Source organism: Monodon monoceros, unplaced genomic scaffold, assembly GCF_005190385.1.
Source record: "Monodon monoceros isolate NGI ecotype Baffin Bay Population unplaced genomic scaffold, NGI_Narwhal_1 Super_Scaffold_6, whole genome shotgun sequence".
Lineage (NCBI taxonomy): Eukaryota > Metazoa > Chordata > Mammalia > Artiodactyla > Monodontidae > Monodon > Monodon monoceros.
Window position 1 is genome coordinate 21096944 of NW_021703783.1, and position 20816 is coordinate 21117759.

Here is a 20816-nt window from a genome sequence, read left to right on the forward strand (position 1 = left end):
ATTTTGCAGATCTCACACAGCTGACAAAATGTTAGATATAGATAGATAAGAAAAAAGATATATTTTGAACCAAACCATTTTATATCTCTAGAAGTGATATTATTTCATTGATGACACGAATCCCAACAAGGGACTTTCCAGAACTTTCCCCTACTTATAATTTCAAATAACTGCTTGGTTGTGATGTAGATGGGGGACTTTTTTGGTCTGGCTGAGGATAACTATTTCAGTTTCTGAAACCTGACTTTTTAGTTCAACAGTTTATCTTCAAGCATTATTTTGTCACTATGGTGTCTCACTTTTCTGTGCCTCTGTAAGTAATTCTGAAACTCCAAATGCACCAACAGGCACAAAACATAAAGGCTGAGAAAGCTCATTACATTACTAGTAAGACGCACATACGCACAAAAGGCTATTAAATCAGAAATATTTTTATTTTAGTATTTTCATACACAACCTTAATATTCTACCACTGGATCTACTGGATCTACTGACCAAGAGTAAAGTGGATCCCTATGTCCATCCCATCCCATCTCATGCTTCTACAGTGTATCATTGGAATAAAGTGTCAGCTATATGGTTAACCTTTCTTCACTTACGTTTGAGCTGGAAAAACAAGTTAACCAATAAACATAGGCAGATGCATGCAAGCACACACACAAACACATACAACCAGAATACTACTTGTGCTCTGAAATAAGTGTTTTCATATTGGCTTACATGTTTACTAATTATATTTTCTCTTTTTAAAATTAAAAAAATTTTCTTAACATCTTTATTGGAGTATAACTGCTTTACAATGGTGTGTTAGTTTCTGCTGTATAACAGAGTGAATCAGCTATACGTATACATATATCCCCATATCCCCTCTCTCTTGCATCTCCCTCCCACCCTCCCTATCTCACCCCTCTAGGTGGTCACAAAGCACCGAGCTGATCTCCCTGTGCTGTGTGGCTGCTTCCCACTAGCTATCTGTTTTACATCTGGTAGTGTATATATGTCCATGCCACTCTCTCTCTTCATCCCAGCTTACCCTTCCCCTCCCCGTGTCCTCAAGTCCATTCTCTACATCTGCATCTTTATTCCTGTCCTGGCCCTAGGTTCATCAGAACCTTTTTTTTTTTAGATTCCATATATATGTGTTAGCATATGGTATGCGTTTTTCTCTTTCTGACTTACTTCACTCTGTATGACAGACTCTAGGTCCATCCACCTCACTACAAATAACTCAGTTTCGTTTCTTTTTATGGCTGAGTAATATTCCATTGTATATATGTGCCACATCTTCTTTATCCATTCATCTGTCGATGGACACTTAGGTGGCTTCCATGTCCTGGCTATTGTAAATAGAGCTGCAATGAACATTGTGGTACGTGACTCTTTTTGAAGTATGGTTTTCTCAGGGTATATGCCCAGTAGTGGGACTGCTGGGTCGTATGGTAGTTCTATTTTCTCTTGGGTTCCTTTTTAATTGACCTACCTTTAAATACTTGCTTAGTAATGTCAGGTTATAAATTAGTGCATGAATAGAAGTATAATCATTAAAAGATCTTTTGAAGACTTGTAATAATGCTTTTGAGTTGGTGGATATCTTTTTTTTTTTTGCACTACGCGGGCCTCTCACTGTTGTGGCCTCTCCCGTTGCGGACGTGCAGGCTCAGCGGCCATGGCTCACGGGCCCAGCCGCTCCGCGGCATGTGGTATCTTCCCGGACCGGGGCACGAACCCGTGTCCCCTGCATCAGCAGGCGGGCTCTCAACCACTGCACCACCTGGGAAGCCCTATGCTATATTTCAATAAATATTTTGACTGAATTGTTTTTTGGCACTTAAAACCCTCCAGAATTTGGTAAGATGTGTCCCTCCATTCTCCCTCCACATCTGCACCACGCTGCTTTCCATATCCCTTGTCGTGGTGTCCCAGAGTTCCTCACCTCCATACGCATATCATGATGACTATTACCTCTTCCTCTGCTCTTTCCTTCCCTGTGATGGAAATGCCTTCCTCTTTTCTCTGCTTATCTAAATCTTATCAATACATAAGGTTCATCTAAAATGTTAGCCCCTCCACAAAGCCCTCTATAGCAACACCAATATTAACCTATGTCCTTTCTAGTGATCTAGGGCGCCTGTTAACTGTAATAGTCACTCATTTACTTACTCAATCAGTCAAAAGTATTTACTGTATCAAACACAGTCCTTTGCACTAGGCAACACATTAATGAATAAAACACAACTCCTGTCTTTGCTGAACTTGGAGTCTAGTGGTAACAAACAAGTAAACAGGCCACAGTAATTCAGTGATATATGTTCTGTGATCAGAGTAAGCACAGTGTGTGATGGGAGCACACAGCACAGGCATCAACCCAGCCTTGGGTTAGAGTAATGAGAAGAAACTAAGGTTCTGGAGTCACAGGGTCTGGGTCTGTATCTAAGTTGAAAAGCCTGTGGGAGAATCAAGAGTTTCATTACAAATATGTAAAGTGTGAGAGGCCTAAAAAGGCATTCAAATGCAGATCTCAAACAAGCAGCTGCACATACCAGTCTGGTGTTCAGAGGAGAGGCTCACGCTGACGATACAAATTGGGAATTTATTATGGTACAGCTGGAGTTTAAAGTCACGTGACTGAGTGAGATCATCTAGGGAGGGAGTGTCGACTGAGAGGACGAGAGAGCCATGGAATGGGTCCTAGAACACTCTGATTAGAAGACTTCTGATAGAAGCAGGAGAGGAATGGGAACCAGTGACAGAAACTGAGAAGAAGGGGCTGGAGAGGAAGCAGAAAGCAGAAAATCAATCGTGCTGCATGAAAGCTAAGTATTTCAAGAAGAGAGCAGCCGACTGTGTGAAATATTAGTGACAGGACAAATAATGATGGAGTCTGAGGACAAGCTGTTCGATTTATCCAGGTGGCGGTCACTGGTGACCTCGTTACGAGCTGTTCTGGTGGCATGGTCAGGATGAAAGGCTGGCAGGGATGAATTTAAGAGAGAATAGAAAGAGGAAATGGAGGTAGCGATTGTATACTTTTGATCGTTTTGCTAAAAAAGGGAGCAGAGCTATGGGTCAATGGCCTAGGGGTTTTTTAGAGAAGCTGATTTGCCTGCTTGAACGCTGAGCAAATGATCGAGTACGGGGGAAAGTTATATCTCTGTTCCTCTAACTCTCTCTCTCCCTCTCTGTCTCAGCCACACACTCATTTTCCCATGCACACCCCCAACCTGAGATCCCAGAGCATCCCAGGGACACATCTTCCACAGGGCTGCTGAGCTGTGATTGTCTTTATGTCTCCCGGTAATAAAAGGTAAATTCCATGAGGGTAGAGACTATTTCTCATTTTCACACCCTCGGGATTCCCCATCTGTGGCACAATTGATGTCTGCAGCATACCTGTCCCAAAAGGAACAGGCAATGTGATCTCAAGGAGGATGACATCCCCACAAGAATACAGGCTCATTGAGCAAGGGATTTAGATCTGTTTGCTGAGAACACAGCCAGGTTATAGTATGTGATCAATAAATTTACACTGAATGAAGAACGAACTGAGAATGAATTTAGCTGAGGAAGGTCATGAAAATAAATCTGATTAGCCTTAACACTGATGGAGCACTTCTGATGCACCAGGCTCTGTCCAGGTGCTGGATTGTGTATGTAGGAATATTTGTGGAGACAATTGTCTATATAGCATCATGTTAAATTTTTTATTGAAAATTCAATTGCCTTTTATTATTACAGAGTATGCACGGCAACAGGATACAGCTAAGCTTTTTTTTTTTAAATCTAGTATCTGACAGACATTTTTAAATTACTAAGTTGTATTAATCTAAACCTCTATCACATCACCAGTAATTAATACTACTAGGGAGGGTTCCCTCAGTAAATTCCTATTAGCCTTAGGTACAAAGAAGTGTTGTGCTTCACTAATAATCAGTATGGGTTTGTTTTTTTTTGGGGGGGATTGGGTTTTGGGTGGGGTTTTTTTGCATTATATATGTATCATGTAACTTAAATATTTCTTTTTTTGCCTTGGTTGCCAAGAAACACAGAATAATTAATGCTCAAAGTAACATTAGTTTGTAATAACCTATTTTATTACATCAAACTGCCTTGTGATAGCAACACAGAAAAATATCTTTCTTGTAGGGGGAAAATAGCTGAACCTGATTTTTCTATTTCTTTCAAAAAAGAAAACCTGCAGTTATGTTAAGTTTTCAGGCAAGTTCCTTCAGTTGCTTACATTTCTACATATCTATTTGCCAAGATTTGCAGGTTTTTCACGTAGCTAGGCAATTAGGATAAGCCTATTTTTTGCGATTTGATAAAATAATCTCTTGATATATTTTTTTTTTTTTTTGCGGTACGCGGACCTCTCACTGTTGTGGCCTCTCCCATTGCGGAGCAAAGGCTCCGGACGCGCAGGCTCAGCGGCCATGGCTCACGGGCCCAGCCGCTCCACGGCATGTGGGATCTTCCTGGACCGGGGCACGAACCCACATCCCCTGCATCGGCAGGCGGACTCTAAACCACTGCGCCACCAGGGAAGCCCTATCTCTTGATATTTAAACAAGTTTTTTTCCAACTAAATTCACATATTGTAAAGTTTCTACATTATGAAAGTCTCTCTATGAAGTGACCTTACATACCTATTTTCAGAATGACTGTTGTATCATACACACTTCATGTTTATTTACATTCAACTCAATTATAATTCAGAAGTGTAGATCATTATTTATCCCTGAGGACTAAAAACAGCTATGTTCATTTTTTTTCTGGTACGTTCTGCAGAACAGTTTAGAAAACATTGTTTACCATGCTGTCCTCTGCCCTTGTATACATTTATCTGAGAATTAAATACCAGTAATAAGTTGGTCATAAATGAATAGTATAGGTATGACTTGTATTGCCCGTTATTTTATTTATTTATTTTTCTTCTGTATGCGGGCCTCTCATTGTTGTGGCCTCTCCCGTTGCGGAGCACAGGCTCCGGACGCACAGGCTCAGCCCATTATTTTTTACTCTTGGTTACCAAGAAGCTCAGAGCTACCACTGATAAACAGTGAGGATATTGGCAGAGACCGTTAGCACACTTAGATTCTTTTCCTTCTCAAGGCTTTGATCTTGTATTCTAACAGTCTAATTTTACAAGTGCATTTCTCATTCAATCTCAAATTCCTTTTATAAGTAGGTAAGGTATAAATAAATACATAAATATCCAGTAGCTGGTTAGTTACTTTGTTATTTAAAACATAATCTATTCCAGTAAAAGAGCCATCAGGGTCCAACTACTCTCTAGTTAGTGTCCAATAGGTCTCTGAAAGTTTGCTCTGCAAACATAGCTCATGGATACTCATCATATGTTTTTAGAGAAAGCTGAAGTCAGAGAAGTTGAGTGATGTAATCGGCTAATGGAGAAAGTACAGGGTTCAGGGTGAATAAGAGTTAAGCTGCTTGTACTATATTCTAGCCAGCGAATTGCTGAGCTACAAGTGCCTCTGTGAGCTGAAAACCCAGCTGTGTTTTCTACTCTCTGCAGTACAAACAATAATAAAGATGAAGAAATTGTTAGTTAAAACCCTTCAAAGATATGAAAGATGGAAGTTATGTATCCAATTACGAGCTCATCCTTCTATTTCTACAAATAAAGTAAATGAAGCAATGCTGATTACTACATATTAGCGTAAGAAAATAGAAGCGGCAAAGAGGTGAAGCAGCCTAAGTCTCTAAGGAAAACATTTTAAGTAGTTCGAGCAATACATACATTTCATATGACTTCAGTATAAATTAAAATTTAGCTACTTGGAGTAATGTATACGCATATCCCTTAAAATGAATATAGCTCAAGCAACAGCAGCTATGAGACCAAAATTCTAAGAAAAAAACCCCAGATGAATGAGGACTATCAAGATATCTAGCAAGTTCTGTCAGCATGACAGAAAGCATCCCAGTCCTTGAAACAGGATGGCAGTTCCTACCATCCTCTCCCCTGAAAGGAAAGAAAGAGATATTGGCTTTGGCTGGGGACAGGGTAACAAACCAAAGGTCTAAAATATGCTAGGAGATGTATGTATTTCCCTGCATGGAAAAAAAATATATAGATGCAGCCCTGCCTGGTATCTCTAGCTCTCCTAATAGATTTTGAATTCAATGAATACAGTTGAAATCAGAGCAGACCTAAGGAGGAGCTGAAGACACCGTGAAGGCCTCTTATGTTGCTAGAATTCAGACTGATGCTCTAATAATTATGTCGCTCAGAAATAAATATAAATCTACCAAACATGAAATGTTAAGCAGAAAAATATTTGCTTCCACTGAACTTGGCTTCAAGATCCTCACAGCAAACTAACAATCAGAAGTCCAATTTCGATCCATTTCCTGGACTATATTTTTTTATTGCTCCCACTCACCACGAATCTGAGAGGTCATATAAATGGCTGTAATCCCAAGATTCTCTGTTGCTTGTTGAAAGATATGTAGGTGCCTATTTGAGGATTTAAATACCTAAGCATTTTTCCCTGTGATATTTTTCTTTGTGGGAAGTTTTTTTGTTTTGTTTTGTTTTTTAATGAGGCCTTATGGGTACCCAGATTTTGTGAATCTGCTGCTAATTATGTAGCCTAGACTTATATACATGAAATAAAGAACAACTCTAGAATTATACACAGCATAAGCTAGTGTGAAAGAATGTATGCAGTTTGGGGTGAACATAATAGATATAAGAACTCAAAATAAAGAAAGATCATTGTTGACTGGAAATGGGGTAAGTAGGTTTCAATTTGAAGTTTAAAGGAACTAAGGTAATACTAAATGAATTTTAAGAACAGGAGGAGATATTAGTTCAGCAGAAAGGTGGCATCATGAATGAAAATAAGAAAAGTTCCTGACGAGGGAAGATATCATAGGGTCCTATCTATGTAGGGTTTGCTGACGTGATTGGCAAAGAATAAACTACAAAATTAAAAAGAAAGTCCATAGCAGCTGAATAAGATCCTTGACTGCCAGGATGCTAATATCAATTTTATAGGATTCTATAAATCTTCCAGAGTACCTGCATTATATAAAAATATTCTCAGCACACATGCATTTTTACAAGAAATTATTCCCCCAAACTCTTCTTGAGCATCTACCATGGCTAGGTATATACTTGACACAGGAACAGAAAAAGATAACTGTCTGTGCACAAGGATTTACACTCCAGTGGGGAAAAATATCATTAATTTTATGATATTTGATGATAATGATGATAACAGTAAAATATTTTTATTCAGTTTTTTATTATAATACTTAAATTATAAAATACTAAATTTTTAAAGTGTATCATGTCCTACTCATTCATTCACTCATTCATGCAATATTTGTTAAATGCCTACAATCAGGGTCATTACAGTTATCAAAGATGTTGACTCAATTCAAATGATTGTAATTCATTTCATATAAACACATAAGTAGATACCATACAAAATCCTTACCAATATTCCCCAAAGAAGTTCCTTTCTCTAAAATATCTATGGTGCATGAGTCATTGCCTCTGCCTGGAATGTTCTCCCCCTTCCCCCTATTCTTCACGATTTAGTTCAAGTGTCACCTCTTCCATGAATTCTCTCCTGACTCCTCAGGGAAGCGTGTCTTGCGCACACCTCCATTTTAACCTAAGTACATTCAGTTATAATGATTAATCTGTCTCCATCTCTCCCCTCCAACACACACTCAATTGTGAGCTTTTTGATGGCATCTTTATTCATTTTCTATCTTAGCAACTGAAGCAATGCTTGACATAAGAGGTGCTCAATAAATGTTCTTGAATGACTATCTTATAATAAATGAGCCTCAGGTGCAGTGTTTGTGAGTATTATAGTGTTCAAGTGCTGGTGGCTGGTTGAAGGTCCAGCTATTTATTCCTGTAAACATGCCAAGCTCACTGCCACTTTCCAGCCATCTGTGGGATGCTCCCCCACACTCTGCCCCATCATATACTGCTGACTTTTGCTTTTTCACTTAGATCTAACTTCAGTTTCACCTTCCCAGAGAAAACCCTCTTGATCAGCCAATCTACAACAGTGCCTCCCGAGTGTCTTTCATCACACCCTCTTCTCATTCACTGCAGAGCCTGTGTCACTATCTACCATCTCTGGTTCGTCTATTTGTCACTCTGCTCCCAGTCAGAATGTAAATGTCCTGACAGCTGATCTCTTGTTGGTCTCCTTCACTACTGTATCCTAGTATCTAGTACAGTGCCTGACACCTGGTAAAGCACTCAAAAGTCCATGCAATTGAATAAAAAAGGAATGAGAACTTTAGATCCTTTACTCTACAAGTGGCAAACTATGGCTCCTGAGCTGCATTTTGCCTGCTGGGTGAGTTTTGCTTCGACTGCTCAGTGTTTTACAAATTTTTGAATGAGTTGCCAATTTTAAAAAATTAGGAGCTTTCACATTTTTTAAATTTCAAAATTCGGACTTTTTGAAATAGTGAAAGAAGAAGAAATTCAGAGCCTGCAAGCCCAGTTGGAAAGTCAGAAGAGGTAAGCAACATCTTTACCATATCACCCCATCAACCCAGCCTCACCTGCCCCTGTATCACTCATTTTTGTTTGGCCCTGAAGGTGGTTTGGATTTTGACCCTGATCTCTTCCAGTAAAGGTCGCACATGCCCTACACCACACTCACATAACTACTACAAACCCTTCCCCCATGGACCGCTGTTACTACTAAACCTTGGACTATGTCTTTAGAGATAAATTAACACAAGAACTCACCTTTTTATTATTCCTGCATTATGACACGGAAAAATTACATAGTTAAAAGCAAAAACTGAATTCATTATACACTAGAAGAAAATCTAGGTAAGTGTTTAACAGACCTCAAGGTGGTGGAAGAAAACTATCATTAAAACATTAAAAAGCAAATGAACCAGGATGAAGTAGATGTAACTACTATGACTAAGATTTATTAACCTTAACTAAAGTTCACTAAGACAAAAATGAACCCCAACTGAAGAATGGGTAAACACAATTTCAAGTAATTCAGAGAATAAATAGAAATGACCAAATAACATATTAAAAGACAGTCCAGGGCTTCCCTGGTGGCGCCGTGGTTGAGAGTCCGCCTGCCAATGCAGGGGACACGGGTTCGTGCCCCGGTCTGGGAAGATCTCACATGCCACGGAGCGGCTGGGCCCATGAGCCCTGGCCGCTGAGCCTGCGCGTCCGGAGCCTGTGCTCCGCAATGGGAGAGGCCACAACAGTGAGAGGCCCGCCTACCGCAAAACAAACAAACAAAAAAAGCCAGACCATTTTATTAGTAATCCAAAAGATGTGAATTAAAATGAGATCCCTTTTCATCTATCTCATTAATTCATTCAGCAAACATGTGTTGAGTGGTCACTATGTTCCTGACACTATCAACTTGGTGAAGCTTTTTTTAAATGGTAATAATTCTAAGATTCAGTAAGATGACTACCATCACACTGTGAAAAACAATTTTATAATGTGTATCAAGAACCATAAAATAGTTACTACCCTGCAACCTAGTAATTAAACTTCTTGGAATTTATCCTAGGCAAATAGTCAGTGTAGCAGACAAGGATTAATGTATGAGGATGTTAATCATAGAGTAATTTATAATATCAAAAACATTAGAAACCTAAATGTCTAACAATAAAGAGTGATTAAATAAATTATGGTACATTCAAACGATGAACAATTATGCTGACATTAAAATTACGTTTTCAAAGACTATTTAATGACATGGGAAATGCTGATGAAAAAATTTAAAGCCTATATTTAAAAAATAATTTCATATATCCAATGAAAGGGATCCATTCTTTCTCGCCTGAAGAGCCAGGAGTTATTTTTGCCTTCCACAGGCTTGCTATATAATATTTCTCCCCATCTTGAAAAGCACATAACACTTCTCCCTATACTTAATTCTAGTAGGCATTGAAATAAAGGGTGTCACTGCAGCATTATTCACAATAGCCAAGATATGGAAACAATGTAGCTGTCTGTCAATGGATAAGTGGATAAAGAAGATGTGGTATAGATATACAATGGAATCTTATTCAGCCATGAGAAAGGAGATCCTTCTGTTTGCAAAAACCTGGATGAAACTTGAGGGCCTTACGCTTAGTGAAATAAGTCAGACAGAGAAAGACAAATCCTGTATAGTATCACTTAGATGTGCTATCTAAAAATGACAAACTCAGAGAAAGAGCGTAGAGCGGCGGTCACCAGGGTTTGGGAGGTGGGGGAAAAAGGGAGAGATATGGGGGTCAAAGGGTACAAACTACCAGTTATAAGATTAATAAATTCTGAGGATCTAATGTACAGCCCAGTGATTATAGCTAATGATAGTGTATCATAAACTTGAATGTTGCCAAGAGAGATCTTAAATGTTCTCACCACAAAAGAAAAATGATATTATGTTACTGGATTGGGTGTTAACTCATGCTATGGTGGTAATCATTTTGCAACATATAAATGTATCAAATCAACATGTTGTAACACCTTAAACTGATACAATATTATATGTCAATTATATCTCAGCACAACTGAGGAAGAAATGAAGCTAAACTAAACGTCTTGGAAAAACAGAAATCGCTACATGGAATCAAAGAAACAATATGACTTATATGTTAAACTTAACCTAAAGTACTGAGCAATGTTCTAGATTGCAGGCAGCAACTGTTCTATAGAAAGACAGGAATAAAGAGAAGGAACAGGAAGAAAGCAGAATGTAAAAGATCAAAACTAGAGCAGACAGAGGAGACAGAGACGCATGAGAAGGGCATGTGGAGGACAGAAAGTCTAAAACGGACACACAGCTGAGTTTTAAGGAAATTCTCTGCACGACACTATGGTACTAGAACTTAAGAAATTCCCTTTTTTGATGTATTTATAGTTCTATGTAGATCAGACAAGACACTTACAAGAAGCATTATTTTTTTCTTGTAACACCAACCACAGGAAGGGCCGAAAGGATGTCATGGTGGAAAAAGCAGAACTACCTCACTACCATGAAAAGAATAACAACAAAAATTGAAAGTCTGAGGGCACCAAAATAAACTGTCTGTACAAAAGATGATTATAGTAAAACAAGGAGGAAGTTGAACCTCAGTTTTGGAATTACTGAACTGTGCAAAGGCAGAAATCAATCTGCATGGTCATTAGCATGCTGGAGCCAAACGATTCTGCATTCACAATGAAAACAGCCAAACCTGGATGCAAGAAAACACTTGGAGCACAGCTACATGGCTACTTCTGAAGCAGTGTTCACAACCACTGTCTTTGGCATTTGTGTCTCAGTATGGGGCCTATTTGGACAACAGGTTCATAACGAACTCAGCAACCATCTTTGGCCTCCTAAGAAACCAGCACGATATCCTGGCCTAGAGAAAGCCAAAGGAGTCATTTGTGGAAAGATCAAAAGAGCACAGCGGGCTCTCTTCTGGGTGAAAACTGAATTTTTCATTAAAATTGGTGGGAGGAGTCACCTCACAGAGAACACATTTATAAAGTGGCAAGGCAACAACTTCCTGTGTCGCTGTAAGAAAGTGAGCAGACCTTTGCTTAACTATACTGCTGGTTACATATACTGTTGCATATATTTTGCCATCCCTGTCCTTTCCTTGAGTTCCTAGAAGGGACTCCTATGGACTCTCGTTCCATGTTTACAGTCTTACCATTTAACCACAAGCCCTTAAGTATGCAGCAATTCCGAATCTCCTTCTTCCCCTCGCTCAGTCTGACATTCTCTCTCTTCCTGAAGACTGGCTTTATTTATGTATCTCTATATTGTACCATCCCAGCTCTGCAAACTACCACTTTTCTAACATTTTGGTTTTCAGAAATTCAGAAACCTCTAGATAACCATTCAGACCATTTTCACATCCACTGTTTCATCTCTTCATTTCAGTAAGTTGTTTTTAACCCCTTGTTACTTTTTTTTAACTGCTTCTGAATTCCCACTCCTTGGACAATTCCACCATCATCGTTGAATTTAATCTGTTATCTCCTAACAGTTTCATAAACTCAAATCCATCAAGATCATTGACCTTATGCTGTCTTCATTTTAAACTTCTTTCACATTTTATATGGTTATCTTTCAATCCATGACTAGCACTTGCATCCTTTATCCTTATTCTCCACTCTTCTTGACCTTCACCTTAACCTGTTTTTAAAAATCTGTATTCTCTACTCTTATACTTAATCCGCTTAAAACTGGACTGACCTAATATAGGTCTTTTCTTGACGTTGATTTTTTTATTGTTACTCATATTATAACTAGTAACATGAAACTGCATTTTTAAACGTTTTCTTCATGGGTATGAGGTGATCTGGCTCCAACATCTACTCCTCTATTTGTTCTAGGTCTGACTTGGCTGGTCTGGTTGTTCATTTCCCACTTAAAAGACACAGGGTCAGGTCTTGCTCGTGTAGCTGGGATAACCTTTCCAGACAGAGCAAGACTAGCTTTCAGTCAAAAGGACATGGGTGGCTGTATTCCCTGACTTCCTTCTTCTAAAATTTATTACTGCTCATTCTGCCCTTCTCTTTTTTGCTGTTTTCCTTCCACAACGCTACAGCTTCTGAAATAACTCCTTGATCATGTACCCATGCTGTGTCACTGTATTTCTATATTAATTCTAGAAACCAATATGATTTTAATTCTCAGTTCGTGCTTTTTTTTTCTCTCTACTCTCATTCAGACTCTGGACAGTCCTTCTCTAGCTTGATTCAATTCCTGTCACCCAATTTCTTTCTCCCTTCCTTCCTCCCTTCCTTTCTTTCTCTTTCTTTTCTTTCCTTCCTTCTCTCTTTCTTTCTTCCTTTTCTTTTCTTTCTCTTTCTTTCTTTTTCTTTTCCTTTCTCTCTTTCCCTCCCTCTCTTTCTTCCTTTCCTTCCTTCCTTTTTTCTTTCTCTCTCTCTCTCTCTCTCTCTCTCTCTCCCTCCCTCCCTCTCTCTCTCTCCCTCTCTCTCGCTTCCTCTCTCTCTGTCACTTTCTTTTCCACATCCTAAATCTCTGTGTTCTACTTCCTTCAGTATGCCCTTCATCTTAACTTTCAGTTCCTCAATAACTAAAATTCTCTCTTGTCTTCCTAGCTATAACCCATGTGCCCTCACCTTTTTCTCTTCTATATGTGCATTTCGCTATACTGTGAGAGACCTAAAAATCTTCTCAATGGTGCAACTGTATTACAAAATGATACCAGCTTCTTGTATTAGTATCTTTTAGAATTTGACTCCTTCCCTGAATTTTTTTTTTTTTTTTTTTCCGGTACGTGGGCCTCTCACTGCTGTGGCCTCTCCCGTTGCGGAGCACAGGCTCCGGACGCACAGGCTCCAGACGCGCAGGCCCAGCGGCCATGGCTCACGGGCCCAGACGCTCTGCGGCATGTGGGATCTTCCCAGACCGGGGCACGAACCCGTGTCCCCTGCATCGGCAGGCGGACTCTCAACCACCGCGCTACCAGGGAAGCCCTCCTTCCCTGCATTTTTTGTAAAAATTATATTCAAAGTTACATACATTAGGGAGTTATACAAAGGACAGAGAAGGGCAATAACTGTCTAAAAGAGGAAACTTTTAACACCTTAAGCTCACAGAGTGCTGTATGTCTATTACATCTCAATAAAAGTGGAAAAATTTAAAAACTAAAAAGATTAATCTACTCAGAGTCTTACTTATAGCTACCAATGTTTGTTCAATTATCTGGTAAGATGTACAGGGAAGCAGGAAAAGGAAGAGATTGTCAGTGGGAGAAAATGACTAGAAAGAGAGATTGGGAACGTCTAGAAGTCTGGACTTCATCCTGTAAGAAAATGAGAGCTATATGGATAAAATCAAATGGGCATATGTCATTTCAATTTTTTAACTTCTAAAAACTCTGCATTAGAAGATGCAAATTTAAAGCTGATCTTCAGGTTAATGAAATTAAATTTATCAAATAAAATTTATCAAGCACCTGTTTTCACAAGTTACTATAAAATAGAAATGGTTTTCCTTCAAAAGACTGTAAATTTAGCCTTATATTTATTAGAAGCCCAACAAAACCCAGTTAGAGGCTGTCACTTTAGAGCTTCTGCAGGAAAAACGCCAACCTACAATTCAAAGAGGCCAGAAGCCTGTTTTGACCTGAATGCAATCCCTTACTTCATATCATACTCTCTATCTTCTCAGTAGCCTCTTTCCTCTCTCCTTCAAGACTTCCACCTGCTGCCGTGGTTTACCTATTCCTCAGGCTCTGACATGGGATTGTCTCCTCCCTGCTGGCCCAGTTTTTGGTACCAAGTATCGTTTTCTTGTGGACCAGCCCCTAGCACAGCCCTGGTGGCCACATCAGGCACTCTGGGAACTTTTTCTTTTCCTTGACCCAGAGCAAGGAAGGCAAGTGCTGAAAAAATGGAGGGAACAGAACTTGAAAATATGATAGCAAGCATTGACACAAGACATGATTGATAAGATTAGCAAAACAATATAAAGATATAAAATGTGACACCTGATGGGCCAGAATATAGATATTGTGTCCAACATCTTTTGGGGAAACACCATCATCTCCGCCCTCATCATCCCCATGATCACATTCCAATCCTTGGTTATAGGCATTCTTCACCACATCCACCTATCAAAAAACAAAGGGGAACAAGAAGGCTTGAAATGCCACAAACAACATGCATTTACATCATCTATGAGGTGTAATTAAAACTTGGAATGCTTCCTAAGACTTGAAAAGTATAAAAGAATTCTAAATGAAAACAGCCTAGGAAACCATCTGTATTTAAATGAATATGGAAGTATTTTCCTACAATATTCCCTGTTTTCTTTGCAAAATTTGGCTTTGGTTTTTTAATGCTGACTGTGCCAGAGTTCCCATCAACTGGGAGATGTTGGAACCCTGATAAACATCCATTATTTATTAAGGGCCCACTAATAACAAGAACACATGGTGCTAGACACCGTTCTCTGCCCTGAGGACTCAACAGTGGATACAAGAGAGTATCTGCCCTCAGGGAACTTATTGTCAGCAAATCAAGAGGCCAACACAACTGTGAGACACTCAGCAAGCACAGGGCAGGGGCACTAACTCAGGCAAGAAGTTGAGGGTAGGTCACAAGGAGGAAGTAGATGATGGGATAAAAATGTTGTAGGCAAAGGAAATGGTATTTTCAAAGGGCTATTGTGCAGAGATATTGTCGAATGAATATATAACTCACCGCTCCATTTAAGCATAAGAATAAGGAACGCCTTGCTCCTCTTAGCCCACTGCCTTCCATGGATGGAGTTTTTTGTTTTTGTTTTTTGCATTTATGCTCTCATTAAATGTATGTTTTGCATTTATGCTCTCATTAAATGTATGTTAAATCAAACTGCATCTTATCTTTCTCTTTATCTGCCTTCTTTGAATCCATCCCTTACTATTAAAGAGAGCAAAAGAGTGCCTTCACAGGTTTCCCCATAGCACCAACAATGGTGTTTATAAGACTGGGACTTAGTCATTGGGGCACTGGCTTATATGGTTCGAGAATGTTCTCAATGCTTTTGAAACCCAATGATTTTAAAGCATGGTGATATTTCTTCATAATTTCCATGTCACAAGTGAGGAGGAAAATGTAACTTCTACAATAGGAAGACACACTAATGATCTCTGTGGAATTCCCAGCAGGTCTCCACACAGTTTCCTCTAGGCTGAGTACTGTGTAACATTTTATTAATAAGAACAATTACCAAAGATATTTATTTTGTTTTTATTTTCAGAAAGAGGTATAAGTCAAATTTTTGAGGGGTACCAACATTTTTATATACCTTCCTCACCTATATTCCAATACAAAAACTAAAGCAAAATTTTTTTCTGGCAAAAATTAATTTGCAGACAGTTTAGGCAAGTGTGAAAATCTAGTTAAGAAAAGCACTTAAAGTGGATAAAGCCAATGAAGAAATAAGGACCCAAATCACACAGGCCTTCGCTATCATGGGGCTTCTGAGGTACTTGTAATAGCAGGTCTTGATGTGCCATCGTGCCTTGGTAGAGCAGTGAAAGCCAGCAGACATTTCCCCTGACATGCATACTATAAATTGTCCCTTTTAGGTTACACATTATTAACACAGCTTTCAAAAGTTTTCTTACCAGTTCTCTGGGTCTCATGTTAAATAGAATTCTTTCTGCATTCTCACTGTCATGTCTACTTTCCATGATGGCCAGCAAAAGCTTGGAGGCATTGTTCTAGAGATACAGATGGAGTTGATACACATGAAAGGTCTATTTCATGGATTAAAGATCCCCTCAATTTGTTTTAACTGAGATTATCAGGACTATTTTTTTTTTAAATCAAGCAGAATTTTAAACTGCTAATTTAGCTTGGCTTATTAACATTTTAAAATAGAGTATTTTACTTTATTGTTAACACTAAATAAAAATAATGAATATGAGAGATATGTTACAAAGGATATTTAAATATTGTTGAAAAGGAATTTTAAACACAAAATTGAGTTTATATATAATGCATTAAAATCTAATCATATCTTCCTTGACTATTTCCTAAATAGGCATTTCTATGATGAAACTTTAACAAGACACCAGTATCGACGACACATTCCACAAAAATGGCATATAATTTACAAAGAATTTAGCATAATTGTTTTAACACGAAACATTAACACACACTAGCAAATCAAAATTTTAAATAAATTTGAGCAATAATTAGTGAAAATTAATCTATAAAATTCTAAATTCATGAGTTAGAAACAAAATATTTATTGATAACAGTTTACTAGTCTCCCTACATGGTAGCATATATGCAACATTTTTACCATCTGGGCTGTAGAAGAATAATATTTTCTATTTCTGTTTAATAGAGAATAAAAACAGCTTATGTTGTCTTTGGTGTTTTCTAATTTAGTTTATAAATATATTGTCTCAAACATGCTTACATATTGAAATCAAAAACGTTTGATACAGCCAATTTATTATCCAAAATGGGTACAACATAGTTATACACCATCTTGCAACACAAAGTACAATATCTTCAACATTTGGAATGATGTTTCTTTTTTTTTTTTTTAAGTCTTTATTGAATTTGTTACAATATTTGGCCGCAAGGCATGTGGGATCTTAGCTCCCCAAACAGGGATCAAACCCGCACCCCCTACACTGGAAGGTGAAGTCTTAACCACTGGACCGCCAGGGAAGTCCCTGGAATGATGTTTCTTTATACTGTGTTTTCAATAGCACTGCCCTAGAATTGTGGCAAACTGCAAGATGATAAACACGACCTGGGAGTGTTTTTGTAATATTCACTTAGATAAAAATCTCAACCTCCACACACGCAGAGCCAAATGGCTCTAAGATGCTTCTTAGTGACTCCAAATTAACATCTTACGGGATGAAAACTTAAATTGAATCAGTTGTTTGGTGATGCAGGCATTCACAATACAAATTTTGTTAAAGTTGTGCAAATTAATTACACTGGATATTTTTAATACCAAATTCTACCCAACTATTTTTCTTTCAGAAATACAGCCTATTGATTAAATGGCTAATATTAGTAACGATGACGATAATGTGATGGTGATGATGATACCAACGTCACTAACCCATCCTAAAAAGATGTTAGGATTTTGTGGGAAAGGTAGCATTATTTTCTCTGTTCCATTTTCAATTTTTACAGATTTGTACTAATCCTAAAATTCCTTTTTTATAACCTAGCATCCCATATAAACAACATACCTAAAAAAATAAGGCTCCAGTGTTAGTGGAGAGCTTAGATCCTTAGAGCAATATTAATTGACCCCATAGAATTGAAAACTAAAACCCTGGCAACGCTAACAGTACTCTCTAATGAACCTCACTCAGCAGGCCCAATACACAATAGCTTAAAAATACATCCAATTTCAGAATGCTATTGGCAATACGGTATTTTTTCTGACCAATCTTTTTCATACTATGTTGGAGGAACAGAAATCTTGTAAATGACTTACTGAAATTTGAATCAGTTTGAAAGTACAAGAGCCTATATATGCTTAGAAATCAAATTCATGTATGTTAATAGAGAATTTTCTTCCAAAGGAAGCTGGAGTCCTTAGAAGAAAAACAAAAAACAAAAAACCAACAATAGTAACAAAAAAACCTACCTATTTATAAATTTAGCACTTTATAGTCCCAGATCAGTTATGAAATATAAATTAAAAGGGACAAGATATATGTATCAGAAAATTCATAAAATGGTATAGTAAATTAGTAAAGTTAAATATACTTAAAATTATAACTGGTTAAGTATAAATTTAAGGGTGGATGGTATAAAATAAAACCTTAACATTTTTAATATGGAATCTCTATAATGTTCTGGAGAATTTATAATTAAAAGCATACTACCTATACCTTCTAAAATTTGCCGATATACTATATCATTCTGTCTTACAAACATTGTTCTCATATTGGCCATTATGTACAAAGCCTCATGGATTGTTTAGAAATGTACACTCACCTCTTTCTTTAAGTAGAAAACTATGAATATTTCAAGCCAAATTCATTCATTTTGTATTTTATACATACCTTGATCTATCCAACTGTCATATTTTGAAAAGGTATATATAAATTATGTCTAGAAACATAAATGAAATTTTAAATGACCCTTTTTCAAAAAAGATTTCCATTTGAATAGCCGAGAGTATCTTTGTACTGTTAAGTCATACCCCATCATTTAATTTAGGTTTTTTTACATAGGTCTGGATTTGTAAATAATCTGTATGCCTATACTTTGACAAATCCTTCAGTGTTTTCCCCATTAAGTTATGTCAATTAAGAGTGAGACTTAGGGACTTCCCTGGAGGACCAGTGGTTAGACTTAGACTCTGTACTTTCACTGCCGAGGGCCCAGGTTCAATCCTAGTAGTTGAGGAACTAAGATCCCACAAGCCTTGTGGCATGGCCAAAAAAAAAAAAAGAGAGAGAGAGATTTAAAGGTATAGTCTCTAGGTAAATAAAGGATTTTAAAAGCCTGTTTCTTTATGAATTATGGTTAAAAATGAATTCAAGATATAATAATTTTTTTCTAGTAATTCAAATTAAGCTGTCTGTTATATAGGCCTAGGCTGTTTTTACTAAGTGAAGCATGAAGCTAATTAGGAAAAGGACACACGTTCAATCTACATAAGGATCACCTTCTTTCTAATCTATGAAGATAAATATCCAAAGATTATATATATTGCAAATGAAAATAGTTAACTCATCTCTTTGTTTGCTTCTTAAGAGCCATTAGCACAATCTCCACATAAGTAGGATATATATTTAATATATATTCCATTATATATCTAAATCTATATTTAGAAACATAATTATAGAAATATCATTTCTATTCTTCTTGGCCATAAATTTACCCATTAAAAAGTTAAACTTTATTCTCTTTATGATATTGGATCGACCTGTCTTTACAGAAAAATTTTATTTAACCAATGATTTTTAAACCTGTTTAACACTAAACATATGTAGTCTTTAATAATTCATCTCAATTGAATAGCATGCCTTTATATTTGGGATTATATAGTTTCTTGTGTATATTCATTTATCTGTTTCTACTTGAACAAAAAGTTGAAGAAATTTTTTTCAAAATGCCATTGTGCTCCTGACCTCTGATAAATGGAACTGCTGGGAAGTATGCGCATGGTTTAAGTTGAAGCACCTCCTCAAAGGGAGTGTGAAAATGGCTTAGCTTATTTGGGGAAAAAAATAAGATTCTAATATATAATAAAAGAAAACAACTTTTAGAAAGTAGAGAGACATAAAACTAAAATGCAGCCCTCCTCTGACATAGTCTCATTAATCGTGACTTGCTAGATAGAATTCTGTAGCCAAGACGAATTAAAAATATATGGGATAGTGAATGTTCAGAACCTTTTGTTCCTCTATATAATGAAAAATAGAAAACAAAAGCAGTAAAACAAAGCGGCTGCTTAAAAAAACTTCCAGTAAAGTACCCTCCAACTAACATTACCTCAAATCTTATTTGACACTTTATCAGGAATTTAGTGCTCACGGTGCTTTTACTATCCCTTTCTGCCAATTCATTAGTTGAAAATACGATAATACCTTGCTTTTTACAAGACCTACTTGAAGATTTAGAGTCAACTCTGAAAGGCAGTTTTATATAGAGAATGTCACTTCCCCCCCCCGAATAGTGGATTTACTCTACCTTTAGTTGGAGCACCAGGTCCATTCGATATTTACCAAGAGGGTTTATGTCATTTAGAATCAAAGCAATGATGATATCAATCCCATTAGATTCATGAGTAGCAATACATGTCTAGGAAAAAAAAATGTTTGTAAAATGACACTATTTACGACATAAGTGCACTAGAAGCCATGACATAAAATTACAGAATCACCTTAGCTTTTCGACTTTTAAAATATAATTAAAATTTAACTTTGAGATTAAGTCTAAGATAACTCAAAGGTTTAACTTTAACTTATTCTTTTGCATAGAGTCTATTAGTTGATTAGTATTAGTTAAATGGCTTTGTATGAAGAACATAGAGATAGACATTGTATGAAACAGGTATCTTTTCAATGAACCATTTTAATAGAATTTCAAAAAACAATGGATAAGTAAAACACTCAGTCAATAAATTTTAATACGCCCTTCATTAGAGGAATTCTTTAAATTTAGAATCTTAAGATCTGATCTATCCAGGCTAAGAGAATATTCCTATTTATAAAAGGAATGTGCCCCTTATGCCCAAGGTTTGTAAGTAAACTTTATTGGAAATGATGTAGCAACTTCATTTATCTGCTACTTAATGCTAAATGAGTAACAAGTGATGCTGTTGATCATT

At 37.2% G+C, this 20816-nt stretch overlaps 1 protein-coding gene across 1 annotated transcript in view; it reads right to left on the bottom strand.

Moving 5' to 3' along the window:
- The window catches only part of ITPR2 (inositol 1,4,5-trisphosphate receptor type 2), a 525336-nt gene that overhangs the window by 130546 nt on the left and 373974 nt on the right, over positions 1-20816 (bottom strand). Inside the window, exons 43-45 of the mRNA XM_029205992.1 lie at positions 20177-20287; positions 16117-16212; positions 14491-14613 (exon numbers count right to left, since the gene is read on the bottom strand). Coding sequence (XP_029061825.1) covers positions 14491-14613; positions 16117-16212; positions 20177-20287 — 330 coding nt within the window. The remainder of the gene's footprint in view (positions 1-14490; positions 14614-16116; positions 16213-20176; positions 20288-20816) is intronic.